Source organism: Lagopus muta, chromosome 3 (genome assembly GCF_023343835.1).
Source record: "Lagopus muta isolate bLagMut1 chromosome 3, bLagMut1 primary, whole genome shotgun sequence".
NCBI classification, from domain to species: Eukaryota; Metazoa; Chordata; class Aves; order Galliformes; family Phasianidae; genus Lagopus; species Lagopus muta.
The window spans coordinates 35,431,129-35,456,300 of NC_064435.1; the positions used below are offsets into that span (position 1 = coordinate 35,431,129).

At 39.5% G+C, this 25,172-nt stretch overlaps 1 protein-coding gene across 1 annotated transcript; it reads left to right on the forward strand.

The window, feature by feature from the left end:
* Positions 1-254: 254 nt before the first annotated feature.
* On the forward strand, positions 255-13,761 carry GGH (gamma-glutamyl hydrolase). Its single transcript, XM_048938781.1, has 9 exons — positions 255-505; positions 940-1,054; positions 2,307-2,357; positions 5,843-5,927; positions 7,648-7,786; positions 8,123-8,229; positions 8,330-8,420; positions 9,455-9,592; positions 11,271-13,761. The coding sequence occupies exons 1-9, from the start codon at positions 376-378 to the stop codon at positions 11,390-11,392; spliced, it is 978 nt and encodes a 325-aa protein (XP_048794738.1). The 5' UTR covers positions 255-375; the 3' UTR covers positions 11,393-13,761.
* The last annotated feature ends 11,411 nt before the right edge of the window (positions 13,762-25,172 follow it).

Consider the following 25,172-nt stretch of genomic DNA (forward strand, 5'->3'; position numbering starts at 1 on the left):
CAGAAAGGATAATCCCTTCCCTCTCCCTGCTGGTCACCCCTCCAGCGATGCAGCCACGGGTAGCGTTGGCCTTCCGGGCTGCAAGCGCGCTGCTTGCTCTTGTTAAGCTACGGCGGCCGCGAGAAGCGGTTGACAGCTCAGCCCTCAGCGCCTAGGCCGCTGGGAAGCCGGAGGGCGGCTAGAGAATGCTGCCCACCAGGCCTCCGCGGGCGCACGGCCGCCTCCTCTCGCTCAGCGTGAGGAGAAGGGCGACGAAAGCCCCCGCTGCGCCCGGTGCCCGGCGGTCGGCGGCGGGGCCGGCGGGACTCCATTTCCCAGCGTGCCCCGCGGCCGGTCGCGGAACTGTCTGTTCGGAGCGGCAGCGGTCGAGTGGCGATGGGGCACGTAGCGGGGCTCGCTCCGCTCCCGGCCGCCGCCGTCCTCCTGCTACTGCTCCGCTATGCCACCGCCGCCTCGCTCGCCCCGCGCGGTCGCGAGCCGGAGCTCAACGAGAGGCCCATCGTCGGTAAGGGGCGGCCGTGTGGCATCTACGCGTTGGTTCTCCTCACGTAGCTACTAAAACCGAAAGCCTGCGGGCTTCCGTGGTGTGAAAGTCGCGAAATGGTGGTTAGACTGCGCGAGCTCTCACTGCTGAACTCTTTGTTGCGGAGACCCGCAGTGCTGTACATACTTCAGCAGAGTCTCAAAATGGGACTTATTTAAGAGAAGTTATTACTGCGTAGTTAAAAGAGGGGAGTTAGGTGAAACATATTTGCCAGGTGCCTTGTGACCGGGCAGTGTGACTGATGCCCGCTGTCCCACCATTTGTCATTGGACAGCGCAGGTAATGCTGTAATGGGAGGTGGGGGGGGAGAGTAGGGAGTCTAATTTTTCTTTCTGTGCCCAACAATTGCATGAAACATTTCTTGACGTGCTGATTTTCTCTCTTGGACCTCTCAGGGATACTGTCGCAGGAATGTCACTTTGATGAGTTCCACAAATTCGGAAGTTCGTATATTGCGGCTTCGTATGTGAAGTTCTTGGAGTCTGCTGGTGCCCGCATCGTGCCAATAAGGTGGGTTTTTGTATCTCCTGAAGTGGGTAACAGTTAACGTAAGGCTATTGGACGCCCAGGCAGCATCATGCTGATTTTCTGAGTGTTTACAGCTCATCGACTACTATTCAAAGCCACAATTTGTGAGCTGTTCTAAAAATCAGGATAGCAGTAGGCTGGAATGTGTAATTGTTAATATTTCTTTTTACAAAAGTCTTTTTTTTTTTTTTTCCTCCCAATTTCTCTCTCTTTTTTTTTTTTTTTAATTTGTAAAATTACCCCTCCCTAGTTCACCTTGGTGGTTTTTTGAAGTTGTTATGTTCAGTCTAATGTGTATTGTCAAACAAACACACGCATCTGGAGAAATTCTATCTTTTGTCACATTCTGTCATCCTGTCGTCTGAGAATTGAAGTAATGTAGAAAGACTGTCCTTGAAGAAATCCAAGTCCAGTTTTGCTCAAAGTGTGGGTCACTGACATCCTACTGTGTAATAGTTTGGTTCCTGAGTAAAAACTAATAGAGTAAGTAGAAGAACTGATGTGCTTCATAGCCAGCAGTTGGCTCTACAGTAGTAAATGCATTGTTGTCAGATGTTAAAGTGAGAATCATACAAATGACACTAATGGAGCATCAAAAAAATCATAATGGGATGTACCCACACAGACCAGTAAGGACAATGGTGAAGTGCCTGAATTTTACGCTAGTGTTCCTCATGTAGCTAGTGGAGCTTCCAGAATGGTTGCTGACCAGAAGTTTTGCTGATCACACACTGAATGGATGCTTCCAATTTTTTAAGCTTAGTTAGATACTGCAAAGCTGGACACTGAATATACGCAGTGTATACATTTTGCGTGAGTGTAGAGCCATCGTACTGTTTTCCTGATGTTTAATGATCTTTCCACCTGTCAGTCTTTTCTGAAGAATGGGTGTGACCAACTGTTTGCAGTTCTGCACATCTTGGGATCAATCAGAAACCGGAGTGGCCAGTTTGCAGGAAATAATAGCCATACCATTTATGTAAATGTTAAATTTAATGATCAGTTGCAAAGGGGTCTCAATATCTAATCCTGAACCATACCTGACAGGTTCCTGTTTCATTTGCACTTTGACTATTTTATTTTGAATGTTTAAACCATACTTTTTGTATATTTTCTATACTTCTTCTTTCAGTTCAGTAATATATATAGTATATAATATGATATTTTTATGGTTTTATACGTATATATTTATATATATACTATGTGTTTTGTAATTATTTTCCTGGTATTTCAGATTAAATCTTTCAGATGAAGAATATGATAAAATATTCCACTCTATTAATGGGTAAGTTTTGAGCATTGTATTTCTGTTGAAATACTGGTAATTCTTTTTTTTTTTTTTTTTTTTTTCATCTGCTTTTTTCTCAAGGATGTTGTCTTTTTGCTCTCTTGCAAGCTTGTGCTGACATATAAATCTGTTCTAAGACAGAGCACTGTTTCATCCCATGTAGATCTGCTCCATTTTCTTCCATTTGGAGCATGTCAGATTATCTATAACACTGTCAGGACTCATATTAGCATTCCCCAATGCAGATAGTCGGAAGTGGAGTGACAGCGGTTAACCATTGGTTTATTCTTTACAAGTGAAGTAGGTCATTTCCTTTTTTCTCTCATTCTCCTTTAAGCAATCACCTTGATATTGAAATGTAGTACGTTATGCTGGGTGTGTCATCACTCAGTCTTCTCTGCTCCAACCCTATCTTCTCTCTTCTTCCATTCTCTTTCAGTACTCTCCAAGTTCCTCCAGCATCAAAGCTTCTGATTTCCATTCTCTTCTACACTTTTCTCTTTGGGCTCTTTCTGCCTTTAATGGTCCATCTTGCCTGCCCTGTTTCTGAGGCTTAAGTCTCTTAAGTCTCTTGTTAGACAAACATATTCCAAATTGTCAGCTGACCTTTGGTAACTGTCCCGTGTGTCTCTTTTCCATGTTTTCTGCATGTGATCTAGTTTAACACACTTTTAATTGTGATCTAAGGAAAATCGTGCTACACTTCAGTAGTTTTGTGTGTGATCCCATAGAGCATGCTTGGTCTACTTGTAGTCATGAGATGAACATCTTAGACCATTAATATTTTCATAGATCTTATGCACATCACAATATTAATCACCATGACTAAAACTTGCATGTTTAGAGCAGTGGCTATCGGGGAGAGCTGTGTCATCTTATGCCCCACAGCATTCCCTACACATTAAGATGTGGATCTTCAGAGTGTTCTAAAAAAAGGAAGAGTAAGGCAATTGTGCTTTCTTCCCTGTGTCTTCTTGTACTGGAGACAAAATGAGTTTCATATCAGAGGAACTGTAAGCAGTGGAATCTCCTTTCTACCCCCCAGTCTTTGTCAATGCTTAGTGGAGTATTAGGCAGATAGATCTTGTTCTTTTATCCTTCTGTCTTTGCTGAGGTTGACAGTTGGGTCTGTGCTATGTAGGTGGGTAAGAATGATCTATATTTCCTCTCATTATATTCCACTGTCAGCTCATGGCTTCCGTAATACAGTCGTGCATAAGTAACAAATAGGATCTGTGTGGGGAAGGACTCTGTACTGTGGGAACTTAGTATAAGAAAGAAGTAGATTGATCTTTCATGTTGTGAGACCTTAGCTTGAGGTTCTTTGCAGTTGGAAATTCTTTATGATTAAATGCCTTCATCTTAAGACCATGGAAGTTACTATAGCAGAGGTAGAATTTTATGAGTGTAGCTTTGTTTTTCTGAGACAGCCTTTGAAATCCATGGTGAACATCATCACCTCTAATCAGTGAGAGATTGTAGAATGCAGGCAGCTGCATTTTGACCTGCCTATCACAATAACAAGCCATTATCATTGTTGCTTAATGAGTTACTTCCATCTTCCATCTTGTACTAGCAGAAATGTCAGTTGTTTTGTTTTTGTTTTTGTTTTTAAATTAATGTTGGCCAGTTTATGATGAACAGAAGGAACAGGTGAAGTGAATTTCCCACCTCTTCCATATGAGGATCATCATATTTGTCTAAACAAATCTCTGTAGAAGTCTGTAATTTGTCCTGTTTAGCTATACTCATTTTTCTAAATTCAAGCTAGAGAATAATTTATGCTTTTGTGAATACACCTTTACTTTTCTAGAAAATATTTGATGGCTTTTGCAGGATCCTGTGAATTGCTTGCCTTGAAGTAAACCCAGTCCCAGGAGTTTAAGTGCATATTCACTCACTTTGTAGATGCTTAGGATGGTATGAAATGTATCACTGAAATACTAACAAGTAGCTAGAACAAGTTACCAGTTACTGTTTCCAGAGCTCAGAAATGCTGAGGAATCCTTCAGCTGTTTTTGTGAAAACTCCGTGGCTGATGGGGGTAGCACTAGTAAATCCAGTTGAGTTCCCACTACAGTGGGTTAAAGAGATCACTTGATTATTTCCAGTTTTATCTGGAAGAGACTTCATTTACCTACTGATAGAAGTACTTGATTGTGCATGTCATCATTTGCATGTATGAAACCTGTTAGACTATATGAAGTCTTAGGCTTTTGTGGTTTTTGTAGCTGGGAAGCCACACAAAGATTAGCTACAGTTGTTTTTTTTTGTATTTTTTTAAATTTATTTTTATGGAGGAAAAAGATTGCACACTATTTGTTTTTTAAATAGTCTCTGAGATTACTTTGTCTTATTTAGCTAAATTAGATCCTCTGTGACCAAAGGTTACAGCCAAGCATACTTTTTCACTTTTTATTGGGAACTTTTTGATCTTCCATAAGAAGGGGTACAATTTCATAGAATCACAGAATGGCCTGGGTTGACAAGGACCACAATGATCATTGAGTTTCATCTCCCCTGCTATGTGCAGGGTCGCCAACCACCAGACCAGGCTGCCCAGAGCCACATCCAGCCTGGCCTTGAATGCCTCTGGGGATGGGGCATCCACAACCTCCTTGGGCAACCTGTTCCAGTGTGTCACCACCTTCTGTGTGAAAACCTTCTTCCTAATATCTATCCTAATCCACCCTTGTCTCAGTTTAAAGCTATTCCTCCTTGTTCTGTCACTATCCACCCTCGTAAACAGCCATTCCCTCTCCTGTTTATATGCTTTCTTCAAGTACTGGAAGGCCACAATAAGGTCTCCTTGGGGCCTTCTCTTCTCCAAGCTAAATAAGCTCAGTTTTCTCTACCTTTCTTCATAAATTTGTCTCTACTTAAATGGAATAGGATGAATGGAGAATAGGGCCAGGATTTTATAGTTTAGGAAAAGGCAGCTTGGAGTGAGGGTAGGGTTTGATGGAGTCATTGCAGACAACTCTTTTGTATAGTAGCAGAAGTATCTCTGTTTCATGTATTCTCTGTTTTTTTCACCTCTCTCTATGCTATTTTTGGTCATGTCTTTTTGCTAATAATTATTTATTAGTATAAGAATACAAAATTTTAGAATGTGATTCAGTAAAAGACAAGGATAATGCAAATGAAAAAGACTAATGTAACTATATATGTGATAGCTGTCTAAACTCACATAATTAATAGAGAACACATCAGTACAATAAGCCTACTGGGCTATTCAGCCTCCCAGCCAGTTGAGTGTCTTCTCTTGAAAATGTATTTGAACTGCTATTGACTTTTCTGACTAGATCCCTCCTGTTTGTGGTGGAACCTTGGATACCCATTTATAGATTTCAGAAACCTAGATGTCCTAATCCAGAACCTTAAAGCCACTGTCAGACTTCTCTCTCTTTTCACTGTCCAGTTTTTAATTTGATCGCTGTTATTCCCTGTTGTTAATCATATTCTTGGATGTTGCCTTTCAGGGTACTTTTTCCAGGAGGTGGTGTGAATCTTAGGACTTCAGAATATTCCAGGGTTGCTAAGATATTTTACCGCAAGGCATTAGAGGTAATTACTAAGGAACAGTCTGTTCTTGTCACTGTTCAAAAATCAAAGCAACAAGGAGGCTCATATTCTAGTTTCCCACTGGCATCCAATGTGTTAACCATAAGCCTGATAATCAGTATCTCATTGCTAGCTTCTACTTAAAAAATCATTTCAAAGCTTAAGATTCGGACGTCTGACACCCTCTCATGTTATATGTGGTGTCTTCTTAAATTCCAGTTATTGTTTATTCACTGTAACTAGGGGCTTCATTGCTGTTCTGAACCTGCAATAAAGTAACAATAAAGCTTTGCAAAAGCACAAAGTATCCAGGGACATTAAATACAGAACAAAGATCCACCTAAATGTAATTACTAGTAAACCTCTCATAAATAAGACTTAGACTCCGAAGGAATTCCACAGAGGCTCTCTAACAATCCAGTCTACAATCGTGTAACGTTAAAGCTTCTCCTAACATATATTCTACAGTTAGTGAAGCACCTATATTCTTATATGTAAGTAGATTTAAATGCATCTTTGAAGATGCATATAAAATGTTTACTTTAGCATGTTATCTCATTGTACTAATTACCAGTGGCTTGGTAGCTGTAAATAGAACAGATTTTCTGAAGTTAACATTAATTTAACTTACAACATGACAAAAAGCATGTGAAAGGTGGTATGAAGTACTTTTTATTGCTAATCATTAGCTTTTTTTTAGGAAAAGATTGAATTTGTGGGAAAGCTATTTCTTTCAAGGAACATCAGGAAGGCTCTCAATCCTTATGGAAAATTTAATTCTCTCTGAGCATAAGAGATTCTTTTTTTTTTTTCTAGGTAATAAACATATTTTGAAGTAAAACTTCACTGTCTTCTAAGAGTGTATTGTTGAAAGGAATGGAGATCAGACCAGGAAAGCACAGGCATCCACAAAACTAGTCAGCTGCAGCTCAGTGCACCAGTTTCCTACTGCTCAGTCCCTATGATATCAATGTTGCTCTTCTATCATCTGTCTCTTGTCTTTTTTCATAGTGATTACTCATCTGTCACCTTCAACCTGAATTTTATAAAACTAGTGATCTCATCTGTCTCTACAAAACTGCTCATGGTGTAAAGTGCAGCTTGGGGCGGTGGTTTCTTGTGGTTCCCTGTTAGTGTTTGCAGGACTATTACGAAATTCTGTTGACATTTCACAACAAATTGTGTATGTCATAAATTTATGACCAAAGAGTCAGGCTTACTGGTTGATACGTGCCCTTAAGGTGACTAAAAGACAGAAAATAATTTTCACTTCTTCATGTGTAATGCTTACTCATCTTTTTTTTTTTTTCTTGTGCTAGTATTGGTGATTGTGTATTTTAATTTTCATCTTTTCAGACTTGATTAGCACTATAAAACATTAGCAGTTTTACAAATGTAAGGTGAGCTACCATAATCAACAATACACTGGCAGGTATGTAATAGGCTGTGGTATTGTTACGGGGTTTTTAATACACCCGTATCATCCAGACTGATGTTTGCTTCTTTTTTTTTTAATTTTTTTATTTTAAGTTTTTAAAGAAAAACTGAGGCATTTGATGATGTGGTTATTTCAATTGCTGAACTGTTACAACTGTTTAGTAGTTTGTACTGCTGTAGTAGTTTTATTTCTCATCTACAGAGGTGAAAGTGAAAAGAATAGGAAGTTCTCATTTTTCTTTCTGTAAATCTTCAGTACTTTATTTTGTTGTTGTTTATTTTGAAGGCTAATGATAAAGGAGATTATTTCCCAGTATGGGGAACATGTCTTGGACACGAGTTGCTGACATACCTCACAAGTGGTGAAATTTTACTTGTTAATACCAAAACAAATGGTTTTTCACTCCCTTTGAACTTTACATCAGGTGAGAAATCCCACTACATCTCATGTCTGAGTTTTGCTGAGAGGTATTGTGGTTTTGCTTGTGAAAAATACACAAGGCTGAATGTTTGATGATTAATACTTTCTTATTAATTTGACTAAACTTTTATAAAGTCTATACAACTCTGGATTTATCTCACTGTTTTGTTTTGTTTTTTTTTTATTTCTTTGCAGTACATTCTTAAATTGTGAAGTTTTACCACAGAAACCTGACAGTTTGTTTCAAAGTAGTGTTTTATTAAATGTGTTTCCTATTCAGTAATAGACAGCCTGTTAGCAGCTTGGATAATGGACAGTATCTGTTTTTTCTTTGTGACAGCTGCAAAACAAAGTAGATTATTCAAGAATCTTCCCAGTGATTTGCTACATGCCTTTGCTACTGAGCCGTTAACATCAAACTTTCACATGTGGAGCATTTCCATGGAGGTATTTGATTGTTTTACCTCACAAACACAAATGCATTCTCTCTGTCTAAACTAGAAATAAACAGATAACACATCTTTATTTTCTTTCCTTCATACTGCAGAATTTCACAAAGAATGAAAAGCTTTATAATTTCTATAATATTCTGACCACTAACACTGATGATGAAGTGGAATTTATATCTACCATGGAAGGTAGGAAAATGAATTTCCTTTCTAAAATATGACTGAAACAAAGTATTTATTCAGCAGTTTTGGAGGTGTGGTGGCATTTATGCTGTTTTGTAGTGCAAGCTTACTGTTAGAATGACAGGGTGAGTGCTGGCTCTGTCTGTGCTCTGCCTGTGATGGATGTAGTGTTTGCAGAGAAAGTTTTTCTTTTGAGTACATATTTTTGAGCTTAACTACTTCTTTCACTCACTATTCCCCTTCCAGATGTGCTATGACACTTCAACACTGGAATATTCCAGTACTGTGGTACAAAGTGTATAGCACTCATCTTGTAATAGCCTAACCCCTAGTGTACCTCTGTTGCATCTTGTTGTCTGTCTGCTTATGCATGCCTCCTCATGATGCTTTATTGCCCATTTGAGTACAGGGAGGACAATTCACGATATTGAAATAACAGCAATTTCTCTCATTGCTTTGACACCCATACTGGTAATTGTTCTCCAAAATCCTTTTGCTTTCCCTACTGCATGTTACCTATGTTTTCCACCAGGTTTGCTCATCTTAAAGAAAACATGTTAGCGCATTAGAGAGGGGTTTATTTTGATTAGTGCATGACTAGCACCTCTACAATAAGGCCCAGCTGTCAGCCTATGGGATTCTTCTGTATGGCATGCTGTCAGTCCTCTAGAAGAAGAGGAGAATAGCAGTTTGATCAGAAGATGTAATCAGGCTAATGATAACACGTCTTGTGCCTGCAAGCAGTTTTTATCACAGAGCAGTCACCACCTGCTGTGGCTTTGTTTTCTATGCAAGACATAAGGACTGGCTTCTTCCTGGTATGGACCAAATGGGAGCTTCCTCTGGTTTGACTGGGCCTTCAAGAAGATCCTGATACTTGGACCTGTTTCAGCTTGCTCTTTAAGCTTTTATGAAGCTGTTGATAAGTGAGGGTTTTTTATAGCTTGTCCTTTGACTTTGTTTTTCAGTAAGACTAAACACATCACTCTTAAGGTGTAGATCTCACTTTTATGCTTTGATTGAAAATGTGTTTGTTGCAGCATACAAATACCCAATTTATGGTGTCCAGTGGCATCCAGAAAAAAATCCTTTTGAATGGAAGAACTCATCAGGCATTCCACATTCCTCATCAGCTGTAAGAGCTGCACATTACATAGCTGACTTCTTTGTTAATGAAGGTAAGTTTATTGTTTGTAAATATAAGTCTTACTTATATTTACTTACCTCTTACTGCTTCCTGAAAAGCTTACTCTGCAACCTTTATTTAGGCTTATAAAAAGTAAGGGAAATAGAATGGCTTTGTGAAAGTGGCATTAAAAGGCCGACTGCTGTAGCAGAAGTAGACCAAACCTTTTCAGTAGTCTGGGCCAAAAGTCTTGCCTGTGCAGTGATTTTCTTCTGTTTTGAATGATCTCATGATGTCATAATGATCTTGTAATGTCATATCTTCCCTTGCACAAAGACTTTAACATGGAAAAAAAAATGATCCATTCATAATTCTAGACATGTCCTCAGTTCTAAACCAAGTTACCATTGTAGTCTGTTTGCTATCATTAAATACTCTACAAATACAAGAGTATTGAAGTGATCAAACTTGATTATACACTTATCAATGCTTCCTACACCATTCTGCTGAAATACTGATTTCTGGCTGTTCATGAAGATGTCTCAATTGTTTGACTGGGAATATAAAAAACATAATCAATAACCAAACTGTGTTTGGACTCTAGGTTTGACTTCTTGACTTACGGAACAGGTTTCCCAGTGAGGTTGTGGATGCCCCCTCCCTGGAAGCAGTCAAGGCCAGGCTGAATGGGCTTTGAGCAACCTGGTCTTGAGAGAGGTGTCCCTACCTATAGCAAGGGGTTGGAACTATATGATCTTAAAGGTCTCTTCCAACTCAAAGCATTCTATGAGTCTTATGAAAAGAGCAACCAAACTGGAGAAAGGGACAGTGATTTAAAATAGGCAAAATGTGTGCTGACATAGTCAGTGAGTCTGTAGAAATAAAAGTCATGTTTATACTTACAAGTTTTAAGGCTATTTCCTTGCATACTGTAGTCTTACGCTGCTTTCCATAAAGGTAGAAAAATAACATGAAATCCCTTGACAGTGTCCATAAGCTTCCTGTGTTTTATCGGTTTTAATAAGATTAAATGGGATAAAAAAGAAAAGGTATAAAATATGTCCATTTAATTGTTTTTGTAGTGCAGTAGTAGAACACCATATATTTTGTAAGCAGAAGTAAAGCTACTATGGCTATTATCCAAGCAAATGTGGAAGCTCTTCTGTTAACTTCTTCCTGTTGAGATGCAGTGCATATGAATTTGTGTACATATATGCACAAACAGTGAAAAACGTAAACTCTTTTCAACTGACAAAAATTAAGAGAACATAGATATGTGTATAATTAAGCGACTCTTTTAATATCACTTTCATATCCATCTGTAACTAATTTTAACATGTGTAGAGTTGCCAACATGACGAACTAGAGCAGGATTTAGTTCTTATTGTCCTTAGCAACAAAGACCATATTTGCACTGCATCTTTCAGTAGGCTGATGCTCTGATGCATTTCCTCCAGTGTTATCAGTATTGCTGTCTCTGATAGATACTGCCAATAGCTCATGAATATACCTTCTTCTGTAGCCTGAATTTTAAATTAACAGTTGAATTTGTCCCTCCTCGCTAATAAAATACTGCTGTAAACAACTTTCTGAACCTGTATCTTAATGATTGTTCTTATATTAATTGCTGTTATTATGTTTACTGTTATGAACACAGAATCATTTGCTAACAAAGATACTGTCGAGGCTGATAGCTGTAAAGTGATCTGTACTTCTGAAATGTTTTACAGCCCGGAAGAACCTGCACCGTTTCCCCAGTGAAGGTGAAGAAACAAAAGAATTGATTTATAATTATACTCCGATTTATACAGGAACGTTTTCTTCATTCCAGCAAGTCTATTTTTTTGATTGAGTATCTTGTCAGAGGTGTGGCATTGCTATTGGTAAATAGAATTATTTGCCTGCATTGCATAATTAAGCTGATATAATGCAATGTATGTGACAGGAAGACAGAATAATTATCTTATTTTACAATAATTTATCCTGTGTTTCTTCTGTACTATTGGACCACTAATCTAAAATTTTACGTTCTAAATCATAATAGTCTTGGGTTATACTTCATTGCTACTGAAAAATACATTTTTCTTCTGGGAAAAGTTTTTTTGATTTTACGTATGAATTTGAACATTTTCAGGTTTAGTACAAGGAAAAGTTTTGCATTCTTATTTCAAAATATGGAGATTGTCTCTGTAAAATGTTGTGTACTGTAATAGCACTAGATCTTTAGGTATATTGTATAGTAAAATCCTATCCTTTTCAAATGATTTAACAAATGAGACCTTGGGTCTTGGGCTTGTAAATTTGTCTGTGTAACCAAGTTCTTGAGAAGGATTATTTTGTTATTTGAAAAATTGTTCAAAATCATAAGTAAACGTGGTAGCAAAGAGACATGGAAAGGATGTGTTTTACCTGATTTCTGAAACTTTGTGTTGTACATTCAGTGTTGTTCAGAGAGCTTATACCTTGTGAGTTCTACATAAATGTGAATATGCATTTTGAATTAGGTGTTGCAAATATCAGGTAAAATAAGTAAGTGTGAAGAGCATAGTTATGTTCTGTTTCCACTTTCTGCTCTTTTCAAATTCCATTTTATATGTATTCGAAGAGCCTGCTGTTTGCAATCAGCAGACGGGAGATACACACAGAGAAACAGAGGTCTGTAGAAGAATGTAAACCTAACTTTTGCTTTATACACACTCTAAGTTTTCCTGTAGTTGCTGAGTAGAATTCTCATTGTAGTTAAAGGTAGTTTTCCATTAATTAAGTGAAGACAGTAGTCTGCTTGTGTTTTTTTGGATAGTTAATATAGCTGGAATGAAAAAAAAAAAGGCCAATTAGAAAACTTGATGTTGGCATAATGTTGCATTTGGTTCTATTAGTGAAAATTTTATATTGTGTTCAAAAACTGAGATAAGACAATCAACTGTAATTCTACTTTCTTGCACAGTTTCCATGTTAACATCAGTGGGGACTTGGAGTTTATGGAAAAAAATAGATTCATACCTCAGCTCTGTTTTGTAATACCTTAAACTTTCCAGTACATCAATCCAGAAGTAATGCCTCCTATTTATTTACATGGAAATAACAATAGATTGATACAAACAGCAGAACAACACTATGAAATACTATTTTCCAACACAGTCATAGTCGTGTGCTTGATTTACACAGATGAGCTAATTGAGATGCTCTTCCCTTTGTGATATGACAGCTGTGCATGGCTGTCTGGAACATGTTCTTTCATGTTGCTGTCACCACTGCTGAAATGCACCCGCTGCCTCACTGTGCAATCACTGTTTGGGCTCCATAAACATTTGGCAAGAATCGATAAATGTCTATGGGTGCAATTTTTCAGGGATTTAATTCCAATCCTTTGCTTCATACTTGCATGTCAGATGCCAGCAGTCAGACTGCTTCTCTGTTGCCATGTGTCCCACAGCAACAAAATATTTGGGAATATTGGTGGCAGGCTTAACCTCTACTACCACACCACCACCATCTGCCTCTGTGGGGCCACATAATAAAATAGGAGACATTACGTTCAAAGCATGTCTGCTTTGAACCCTATCTGAATACAGCTGCCACGTTTCTCAGGGTTTTAAATTAAAGGACTCTCTAGCTTTTTGATGAAACAGCTGTGTAAGATAGAGAATATGAAATGCATTAATTAAAATAATATAAACAAACATTAACTGTGACTACTATATGAACACTGCTTTGTAATCACAAGCTTAGATGTGTTATAGTGCAGATTATTTCTACATTTGCCAAATTCAGTAAATTGAACTTTTTTCATGTGAATAACTCTGTTAACTATATTTATTGGTTCCCAGGTAGATCTAGTGTAAAAGACAATCTTGCTCTACAGTTGCATATAGATGTAGCAGCTGAGATGAGACATTTACAAAGAGTCTAGCTGTCTGTTTCTTATTCAGACTGAGTTCTTTAGAATAACTCTAAGGATTTGCCTGAGTAAGAAGGGCAGGGTTTAACTTTAAAAACAGGGACCAACTTGGCAAGTGAAATGTCTGCTAACTGCTTTAGGAGTAATTAGTTCTTAATGCAACTTCAAGGAATATTGTGTGTAATATGGTAAGAGAGCAGTGTATTTATGATGAACTTGTATGTGGCTTTCTTTTACATCCTTTATCTTGTGAAGTCTTTTTTGGTGCTATCAGTGATTCTTTTTTCTATGATAGTCTAAATAAAGTTAATTCAAGTAGATGTGCATTTGTGTTCTCTGTTATGTACTGAGGATAAGGCATTAATGTTAATTCACTTTTTTCCCTCCATCCATGTTTATTATCAAAGCAATGAATTTTTATGATTCTCCATTTCTGGACGTACTGTGATAGTCACAAATCAGGAGACTGCTCTAGCCTGTGTCCACTTGGCATAGTTTTGGGAACCGTTTCTCTGTTGTAATGTTGAATGTGAGGAAGTTGTCTATGGTAAGTTAGTCCTAGAAAGTATGCAGTCATTAATCTCTGTTTCCTTCTTGGAACTGTAAGTGGAGTACACAGAATGAGAACGTTTACCTTCATATATTCTGAATTTCTGAAGTCACTTCGTTTCTGTAAAACTGCTGCTTATATGCTGTATATGGACTTACAGAGCTGCTAAGTGTGATGGCTAACTTTCAGTCCAGAAACTTACTCTTTTGCTTACTGGTGACTGGATGATAATCAGACTGGAAGCAAATGAGGGGATGCTGAAATAGTTGGGTGAGCTGTGGTTTTTGAGATGAAAATGCAAATAATGGAATTATGTTGAAGGTTAGTTTTCATTGGAAGCAGATAAGACAGTTGTTCGTATGATCCAAACTGAGTGTTTCTGTTGTAGATCATTGCCTAAGAATAAGGAAAGGAAAAGAGCTGCCCCACCAGGGAAGCTGACAGAAAAGCTGGCAGGATGGTGACTTCTTTTAGAGGAAAATGAATAAGGAAAGTGAAACAAGCTTAGTGACAACAGTCAGGGTCAGCCTCAGTCTAGAGGCTGCTAGACAGGTCTGGAGTGACTGGTCATGTTCAAATTCAAGCCAGCAAGACACATCAGCAATCAGCGTCAAGATGAGTTCTATGGCAAAGCACAGGCATACCTACAGCATAGCTCTGACACAGGGACCAAGGTCTGAGCTTAGAGACACTTAAATACAGCTGCTGAGCCAAGGCACAGAAATTTTCCACAAGGTTGCTGATGATCTTTCTTGCACAGACTTCTGCAGCAAGTTCATCCCAGAAACACAGTGTCAAAGCTGGCCTTGCATGGACAGCCCAACCATTGCGAAGGTGAGAGCAGGTTACACAGCTGGAGGGTGCTCTCACAGCCCTGAAACTCCATTGATACAAACAAAGCAGCTGCTGTCTGTGGAATTCAGTCAGAGTTTCTGTCCGTTCCTTAAAATACCTTTTCCAGTCAAAAATAGAAGTGTTGGGACACAGAATTTTCTGCTGCCCACCCAACAGAAGTCTTAAAATTGTTCTTAAGACCTTTCAGAAGACCTTTTTTTCTGCTCTCACTGATTTACAACATGGTTTTTTATTTTTCAGAAACTCTAACTGGTAGTTTTCAAGATTAATGCTTGAGAGAAGAAAAAGAATCTGTGGCCAAATTCTCAGCTTATTCAGAGAATGGCTTGTGAGCCTAATCATCTTACTGCAATGTAGGGGAAAATTATTGATCAGCAAAGTAACTCTGTGTGTTTTGCAAATCATATTGAAGTGTCTTTCAGGAGGAAAAGTTTGAAATGGTTTCCTTTGTAATATTCCACTTCTACCACGAGATGGCCCACGTCAACCGGTAGTTCATTTGCCATTTCTTAATCAGGCATAATGGTGTATTGAAAGTCGTGTTATATTAAATAGGATACTTATTGGGGTGTCTACATATGCACCAGTATATTGAGCACGTGGGGGAAGACTGGAGTAGACAGAATAAGACAGGCACGATTGATTGGCAGAGCAGGAGAAGAAAAGAGGGTACAAGAGCAGAGTATTACCTGAGCTGAGATTAAATCGTAATTCCAGTGAATATTGAAAATTTTGAGCATTACATGGAGATGACTGGAATGAGGTTCCTATATTCAGGTGATATTTCCTCCACTGTAGCTCCCAAATCTGTCTTGGTTCTTTCTTTTCTATGAATAAGAAATGAACTCTTACAAACCATAAGAGTTTAAACAGAAATCTCTGAAAACCTGAACTCAGAAAACATTTGCCTTGGAGGTAGGAAAGACCACTATGGATTCCTTTAGGCAAGGAAGATATATTATGGGGAAGAAGCATCCAGAATAGATGATCTAAATACAGTTTAAAAGAGTAAGATCCTAAACCACAAGTTGCTTTCTAGGAGAAAAAATACACCAAATAAAAATGCAACCAAAATAAACAAAATCCACAAAACACCATTTCTGAGCTAGCTGGCTGTGCGAAATTCCCCAGCAAGACCATGAATTGAAAGCTGAAAGGAAGTCTGTGACTATTCCCATTTTAGTGCTAACTAGCTTGTTTCTGGGGCTAATTTTTAACTTTTCAATTCATAGAATCATAGAATGGCCTGGGTTGAAAAGGACCACAATGATCATCGAGTTTCAACCCCTGCTATGTGCAGGGTCACCAACCACCAGACCAGGCTGCCCAGAGCCACATCCAGCCTGGCCTTGAATGCCTCCAGGGATGGGGTCCACAACCTCCTTGGGCAACCTGTTCCAGTGCGTCACCTCCCTCTGTGTGAAAAACTTCCTCCTAATATCTATCCTAAACCTCCCCTGTCTCAGTTTGAAACCATTCCCTCTCGTAAACAGCCATTCCCCCTCCCGTTCATGTGCTCCCTTCAAGTACTGGAAGGCTGCAATGAGGTCTCTATGTGGCCTTCTTTTTTCCAAGCTAAACAAACCCAGTTCCCTCAACCTTTCCTCACAGAGAGGTGTTCCAGCCCTGTGATCATCTTAGTGGCCCTCCTCTGGATCCACTCCAAGAGCTCCACGTCCTTCCTGTGCTGTGGGCCCCAGGCCTGGACGCAGCACTGCAGATGGGGCCTCACAAGAGCCAAGTAGAGGAGGAGTAAAGCCAAGGAGAGGGGGACAGTGCATCCTTAGTGCAGCCTTATTCATTGCCACAGACACCACTCAGCAAAGATATGGAAGGGTAGATTGTACCGTGTTTCTCTGCAGTCTTTCATTAAAAAAAATTAATAGCATACTAGAGATTTTTTTTTTCTTTGAACAGTGATAAAAGAATGGGGACATTTTGAAAAAGCAAGTTAAATGGACATGAATGGGTTCATAGTTGTTTGTTATTCCAACATTACCATTTTATGTAGTGAGTCCTGGGGAGAGAGAAACAATGTGTAATTACACAGCTGAAATGACATACAATTGCTTACTTGAGAATGTTTGTGTTTGAGGTGGGAGGATATACACAAAAAGTTCTCACAGTTGCTTTCATCATGGCAATTAATTTGTTTAAATTTATCTGTGTTTTTTTTTTCCTTCTGTGAATTATACTTGCACGTATTTACTGGTGGTGCTATCAGAGAAGCAATGTGACTTGGCTAGCTTTCAAATCCCATTAAGGTTTCTAAATGTCTGTTCAGATTATTTTGGTTTGAGTGCTTACATGAAGACAGATTGACAGATACTGTGTAGTGATTGATTACCTTCCCTTGTTAGCCTTATGTCTTTCCCCAGGGCAGGTCTTTTTCACACAACAGTGCTTATTTGTAGGACAAATAATGAAGAATATCCTACCCAGGGCCATCTGTTGATCAGGATACTATTCTAGGTTTCATCACTTCCTCATAATGTTTACAACAGTTTCATAATAGAGACAGTATGTTTTAAGAGCCAGCTTTCCCTATAAGTTCTTATATAACCAAGAATTTCAAAGAACCTTTCACCCGAGAAGTCCAAACCGTATGAAAAAAATATCACTACTTCAAAGAGCTCTTGAACAAGGCATTAGTTCCAATTTTAAGCTAAGAACTCACATCCCTTCTTTGTAATGCTCAGAAAAACAGTGAAACTAACATCCCTTGCAAGTGAGCTTTCTGTAAATGAGAAAAGTTAACAAAACAAAAGGCTGAAATGAGTAAATTCTAGAAATTGTAGCTTTAGATCATCAAAGTAATTGGACTGAGTACTATTAACGTATGAATATGTATCTCCCAAGAACAATAGAAGCTTCTTTTGATTATGTCGGCTGTAAGGTATTTCTTGGTGTTTTTGACATTGCAATAGTCCAAAAGCTGATTTTACATATATATGATTTCTCATAATTTTCCTGAAGACAATGACAATGAGAGAAGGTCTAAAATGATAATCTTGTAGATAGGAGCACATTAGGAAATCAGTTTCTCCCTATGGTTTTCTTGGGGCATGACAATAAACATGTTGTAATCACCTTCTTCAACACTAGAATTTAACTTCTGACTGTGAAATTTCAACTATTATCTATGCTTCACAAGGATTTACTCAGTAGTTTTTGGCACTGAACTAATCCCTAAGGATCTACTTTGTCAAAAGACATTGAGACTTACTCAGAACAGAAATATTACAGAAGAGACACAAAGTACAGTTAATAGTTTACAGACATTTTCCAAGATTTTCAAAAGAGTTCCTGGTAGAATCACAGAACTGTAAGTTTGTGCCCATTGCCACTTGCCCTGTCGCTGGGCACCGCTGAAAAGAGCCAGACCCCATCCTCTTAACTCCTACCCTTTAGATATTTCTAAGAATTGATGAGATCCCTCCTCAGTTTTCTCCAGGCTGAACAGTCCCAGCTCTCTCAGCCTTTTCTCACAAGAAAGATGCACCAGGCAAGGAATCCTGCCTTTGTACTCAGCACTGGTGAGGCCTCAACTTGAGTACTGTGTTCAGTTCTGGGCATCTCAGTACAGAATGGACATTGAGGTGCTGGAGCAGGTCCAAAGAAGGGCAACAAAGCTGGTGAAGGGCTTGGAGAATATGGCCTATGAGGAGAGACTGAAGGAACTGGGGCTGTTCAGTCTGGGGAAAAGGAGGCTGAGGAGAGACCTTATTGCTCCCTTCCAGTATCTGAAAGGTGTTTACTGTGACTGCGGGGTTGGTCTCTTCTCACTGGTGACAGGTGACAGGACAAGGGGAAATTGCCTCAAGTTGCACCTCGAGGGCAAGTTTAGGTTGGGATCAGAAAGCATTTTTTTTTTTTTATGAAAGGGTTATAAAGCACTGGAATAGGCTCCCCAGGGAGGTGGCTGAGTCACCGTCCCTGAATGTGTTTAAAAACCATTTGGATGTGGTGCTAAGGGACATGATTTAGTGGAGGGTTGTTAGAGTTAGGGTAGTATGGTTAGGCTGTAGTTGGACTCGATGATCTTTGAGATCTTTTCCAACTTGAGCGATTCCATGATTCTATGATCATCTTTATAGCACTCTCTGACTCTCTCTAGAATCTTCCTTGTCTTTCTTGAACTGGAGAGACCAGAACTGGACACGATACTCCGTGTGGCCTCACTGGGGCAGAGTAAAGTGGGAAGATTATCTCTCTCTACCTGCTGGCCGTGCTCTTTTTAATACACCCCAGGATATCACTGATTTCTTGGACACAAGGACACACTGCTAGCTCATGGCCAACCTGTTGACCATAAGGATACAGAAGTCTTTCTTTTCACAGTGGAGAAAGTACTCCAAACTTTTGTTTGTTTTGTTTTTTGTTTGGCCAGACACATTCTGGCCTTGGATGAAATTAGTCCTTTCAATACTTAGAGGCCTCATTGCATTCAGACTTTTATTTAGAACAACATACAGCCTTCCAAACAAATCTAACTACAAAAGGGTAATCTGAAGAACCTCATTGTCTGCTTTGTTTTAAAATAAGGAATTTGTACTCATTCATACTCACACATTTTCAGTCTTCTCTTGCCCTCTTTTCGTTGTGTTTGCAAGACTTCCCTAAGAAACCCACTCAGAATCAGCAGTTTCTTCTTCATTTTCCACATCCAGGGAGGCAAGTTAAATTAATGAATCTAGACTGATTTCCAACTGTTCTATCTGAGAAAGAGGTGAAACTCGCACTGTGGTTGTACCATGGCTTTTAGCCACACCTTAGGGCAGCAAATGGGGAATAATTAGGGTGCAAATGAAAATTTATATACACTGATTTTCCTAATGACACGTGTTTGAACAGCGGGGATTACTGGGAGTCCCAAAATCTCTCACTGAAGGCAGCCCAGGCTGGTTCATAAACTTCCCTTTTAGAAACTGCCCCTGCAAAGGCTCAGCGCAGATGGTGTTGGTTACATCAGGGGGCCTTGCCTTGTCAGGTGTTCAGTGCACCTCAGCTGTACGGTCAAAGTCTGGACTGAATCATATCAAATCCAGCAATATTTTATTCTGCCATTTGTTTGCCCCTGTCAGTTTGACCACAGGCTTATGTAGGTGAAAAATACAAATGACTAGTCATGTGGCAGATTGAGTTTGACAAATCTCACAGACCACACCTGATCTGTTACAACTCAGCCAAACAACCTAGCAGAGTTTCACCTTCCAAAATGCAGAGGAAGCCCAACAGTCTCATTTTCAACAGCGCCATGACAGTGAATGCAGATGGATGCGCAAACATGCCATATATTTATGTCATTCATTATGAACAATGTAAGGGATTTAATGTGATATTCAGACAGGTCATGAAGTTTCAGATAATGTTCTGTCTTCCTTAGTTTTCCATGGGAGAGAAATTTAATACCTATACAGCACAATGAAGAGATTTATATTCAGAAATATAATTTTGTTGTCCAAATGGATGGGATTTTTTTTCTCTGCTGCTGCTTGGACTTTCACAGTGTAGCAGTGCTTAATAGTGATTCGTCTGAGTCTTTTAGCACCCTACTGCTTTCTATTTCAATTTGCTGTCTTTTCCATGATCTATGAAGAGGTGAACAGCCAGGTTTGCAGTGGCAACTTCCCCATCCTCCTCTGCGTGGATTTCCCTCCTAGGAGCAGCCAAACTTCCCTACTGCTGCCTTATGGCTGTTTGGCTAAAGAATGATGGTGGCGGTCACAATAAACCTCTCGGGCAGTTTTCCAGAGTACTCATCCCTGCAGTGACTTTGCTAACAAAGCTTGCAGAAATTTTGTGTTCCTAATGAACCTACTTTCTGCTATGGATGTCACAAAGTAGACCTCTTCTGGCACCAGTTGCCCGCAGGTCGAAGAGGAAGAGCGTTTTTATACAATGCCATTACCGTGAGAAAAAAAAAAAAAAAAAAAGAATAAAACTTTATGGTTATATGGTTACATAAGCGCTCAGTTAAAAGATGGATGACACCACATGGTAAATGAAGGGATAAATGGTCGTTTTTCTTATGGACTGTGCTGCAGCCTTTAAATCAGCACCAAACATAATTTTTATTCTTCTAACACAGCTTCCTGATAAGCTTGCTGTGAATTCATTGCATGTTTTCAAACTCATGACTGTAGTACTGAAGAATATAATCCAAACAGATGGATGATTAATTACATGAGAAGTGATTAAAAAGAAACACGATCTCATGCTTTAATAAGTATCAGGATTTTTGGTAGTTGTCTTGTTCTCTGTGTTCTGTAGAACTTACCGATAAATTATAATACAGATACCAATACTTCTAACCAGTCAAGAAAAATTAAAGAGTTTCATTTATGCAATCTGAAATTAGTTTGGAGTACTAAAAAAAAAAAAAAAAAAAAATATCGAGAATTAAAATTTGGGACATCTCAGCTGCCTGATTAAACATGCAACAAGATGTGTGACTGACACTCCTCTCCAATCTTCATTTATTTGTTAAATATTAAAAAACTCCTCAGATGTATATAAGCCATCTGCTGTTCTCACATTTATTGAACCTTGCTATAATATGCATCTGCAAAGCATTCTCATTTGATGCCATTAACTATGGAAATTTGCTCATGAAATTTTCCAGTAGAAAAACCTCATGCTTTCTAGACACTTATGATTATGGCCCAATCTTCTTTTCTCTTTTGTCTGCAGCAGGTCTATTTTGATCATCACAGTTATGCTGCAGACTGCTTTGGTACTAAATAACCCTGACTGAGGCTCTGTGACCAGGATGGGTCCTTCTCATTGATGTTATTTTCTCAGTGCATTGCAGACATTTCCACCTGGAGATGGGGCCCTTGCTCAGCCAATGGACTACAGAGCCAAAGTTCTGGATGCTGAATGTCACTGTCCAGCATTGCCAGAGTAAGTGCAAGAGTGTGAAGGCATATGGAGAGTTTGAGAAGAAAGATACAACCCTGTCTGCTGACTTGCAACCTAGGCAGCTCAGGGGAGGCTTTACTTCAGCAAGCATCCAGGCTGCACACTTTGACTGCATCCTCTATCCTTGCCATCACACTCCCCAGTACCATGTCCCAGCCCATTTCCCTCCTGTAATGATGAGCAGAGCCAAAAACCTCTTCCCAGGCACAATTATAGTGGTAAGGAGATATGAGAGTATGACCAGCCTGGGCTGGCTTTGGCCAGACCTACCACATGGCTGGTGCTGAGCTGCCTCTCTTCCCCTGATGGCATTTTCTTTTTTCCTGCTATGCCTTCCGCCAGCTGGAAGTCATTGCGCAGTAACAAGTATGCTGGGATTTGCTAAGGCAACTGCTGTAATACAGCAAACATATGGAAATGAGAAGGAATACATCAGTGCCATCAGAGAAACTAGCCCTTAGGTCCTGGATGCAAGCAGAAGCAAGACATGGCAGTTGCAGTCAGTTAACATTGAGTTACTTCAGAAATTTGACTTACCAGTTGACTTTTATTGTTAATTCAAACAAATACCTGCAGACTTCAGTCACTGGACTGCAAAATCTAAAGGTTATAGATATTTGCTGATGCTTTCTTCTCAGCCTGACAAATTAAGACAGGATGAAACCCCTATATTCTGTAGGTAGCTACCATTTGACTATCAGTGCTGATAATTCTACCAGAAAAACACTGTAAGAAAGCCAAACCCAAGTGGAATAGAACCTACACTACCAATTGAATGGAGCCAATTCCATGGCCTCCCCAAGCTCCCTGCAAGAAAAAAGTAGGAAGGAAGTACCATTCTGGCAGGCAAGGAAGTATTTCACTGTGCCAGGCTTCATCACACAGTGGAAATCAGAACTCCATCAGAAGGAAGGTGGCAGCCAACCCTCTGCACAGGGCCTGCAAGTATGACCCAATGGGGCCCTTCCTCAGTCAGCACTCTCAGTTACACTGGAGGGACAGCCCTGCTGCCAAACAGGAGATTGAAATGTGCAGCTTCTCAGCTGTGAAGCATGCAGTCAATTTTCAGCTCAATCAAGGTATGACTTGGGCTGCTCTTTACCTTCACCAGCATTTCCCATCCACACTGTAGGAATGGCCAAAAACTGATGTGAGGTAGACTGAGCTAGATGCATCTTAAGAGGTGAAAGAATAGATGGGCAGCTATAGAAACTGCTGGATGGAAAAGGACATCTGTGGAAACCGTCCAAGTGTCTCACTGAGTACAAGTGTATTTCATGCACTCGTATTTTCCCTGTATTTTTTCCTTTTGATCAATGAGCCTTGTACACGTCTCTCTCCTCCTTGCTCCTCACAGGGACACAGCAGAGGAGCACAGCGATGTTAACATTGCTGTGTTATTGGTCACACAGCAGCCTCACTGTTTGGGTCCCAGTATTTGCATGGACATAGCACCACAGCCCACTGCCAATGAGGACGAGTCAACAAGAAAATGTAAGTTCAATGCATTTAACTTTATTTTCTGTCTCTTCTCTCCTAATGATCCTTTAGTTTCCTATGCAGCACAGAATGAGAAGAAGGTAGAATGTTAAATAATGGAAGTCGCACCTTATCATTTAATATACAGAATGCAGACACTAAACCAAGAGGACTGTGATGCAGAGCACTGAGTGTACTGAAGGAACAGGCTACTGTCACTTCAGCAAGCACTAACTCAGCTATTTCTATGGCTGTGATCACTGGTAATCATCTTTATTACTGTCAGTGGGGCCAGTTCCAAAGACCAAGATCTGTCTGCAGGGTTGTTGAAATAAGTGCATGCTACTCAGCATAAAACGGGCCGTGTCTGAGGTGTGTGTGCCTAGCAACACTGGATTTAAGATTTACTGTAATAACAGCCTGTGTATTCACACCAAATAGCCTTAATCTGATAGCCTGACCAAAGCTATCACTCACCACAAGTGATAGCTCATATTCCCCAAAAGATTACGAGATCGTTAGAAATATGGATCCTGAGTCCTCAGATGATGATCAAAATTGTGCCCAACAAGTGTAATTTCTGAATGGGGAGGAAGGACACATCCAAGAGTAGTGGCTGCAACCCTACACAAAGGGTCTCCAGCAAAAACAACAAAAAGTTTTTGGCGAGAGCAGTAGGACCTCATGGTGTGTCAACAGCAACATGGGTTATTGTGGCTCACTTACTTTTTAAATGAATACCAAAGTGGAAGCAAGGTGGGAAGACTTTCAGATTTCCTAGTTAAGTTTTTATGCATTTTTTTCAGTGTTCAGTAGCACTTACAAAGAATATCACATTTCTCTTTGTGTCTCTTAATGCATTCCTCAGAAGTGGTTTCATTACTGTTGTTTTTCATTTCTCTCTTTTCCCTTGTGGGAAAAGGAGACATAAGATAAAGCCCAGTATTGTAAATGACGACATGTTATTCTTAGTTCCCGAATTTAGGTATGCTTGACTAATTTATCCATAAGAAAATGAAAAAGATAACCCCATGCCCCACAGTAATATGCTTTCATGTGTAGCTCTTCATAACTGAAGTCCTTCAATCTGTCTATAAAGAACAGTCATTAAAGTTGTGTTTGAAGAAAGTGGCACAATCTTTTATATATAATCTTCATATTTAATAAAGGATGAATACCTTCTCCTTTTATATAAAGGTGGTCAACATCACTATCATACTGCAGACCATCATAACACACCTTGAAACATAGGCATCCAAAACCTAAATATAAGTCAAAAATCCCTCTCTCTCCATTAGTTTCCCGCTAGTACTTTTTCTTCTGTTGGTTTTTGCTCCTTGCACAGCCCTTGAAGTTATTATTTTGATGACTGATGCCTTTATTCTAAATTGTTTCCACCCACCGAATATGGAGGGAAGAATTCTTACGTATTCTTCTCTGATGTACTCTTCAAAATTCATGTATGTAAAGAGAAGAAAAAGTGTTCAAGAAAAGGCAAGGGAGACCTTATGGCCTGTGAGCCTTCAACCCACACTGAGCTCAATTGTAGCCAAAATTCAACACCGGTATTCACATACAAAGACTCTCCCTGAGTTATGTCCATTCTGAAGGGATATGAGCCCTGGGGATATTGCGAGCCTTCTGCTCCTGCCATGGGATCTGGTGGTGAGACTTTTGCATGCTCCAAGCACAGAAGCTTTGCAACATAGTGGTGACACCACAACCATGCCTGCCCCTATGAGAACTTAGCTGACATACCACCCATTCAGCGAGTTGTGGATAACTGCCACTGTGGTCACACTATGCAGAAAATAAAATGCTCTAATTTTTTTGTTTGAATGTTCCAGCACAGCTAATCCACAGGCTCCTAAAACTTGGGTGTATCCATCCACACTGATTACTGGGAATAAACTCTGGCCTGTG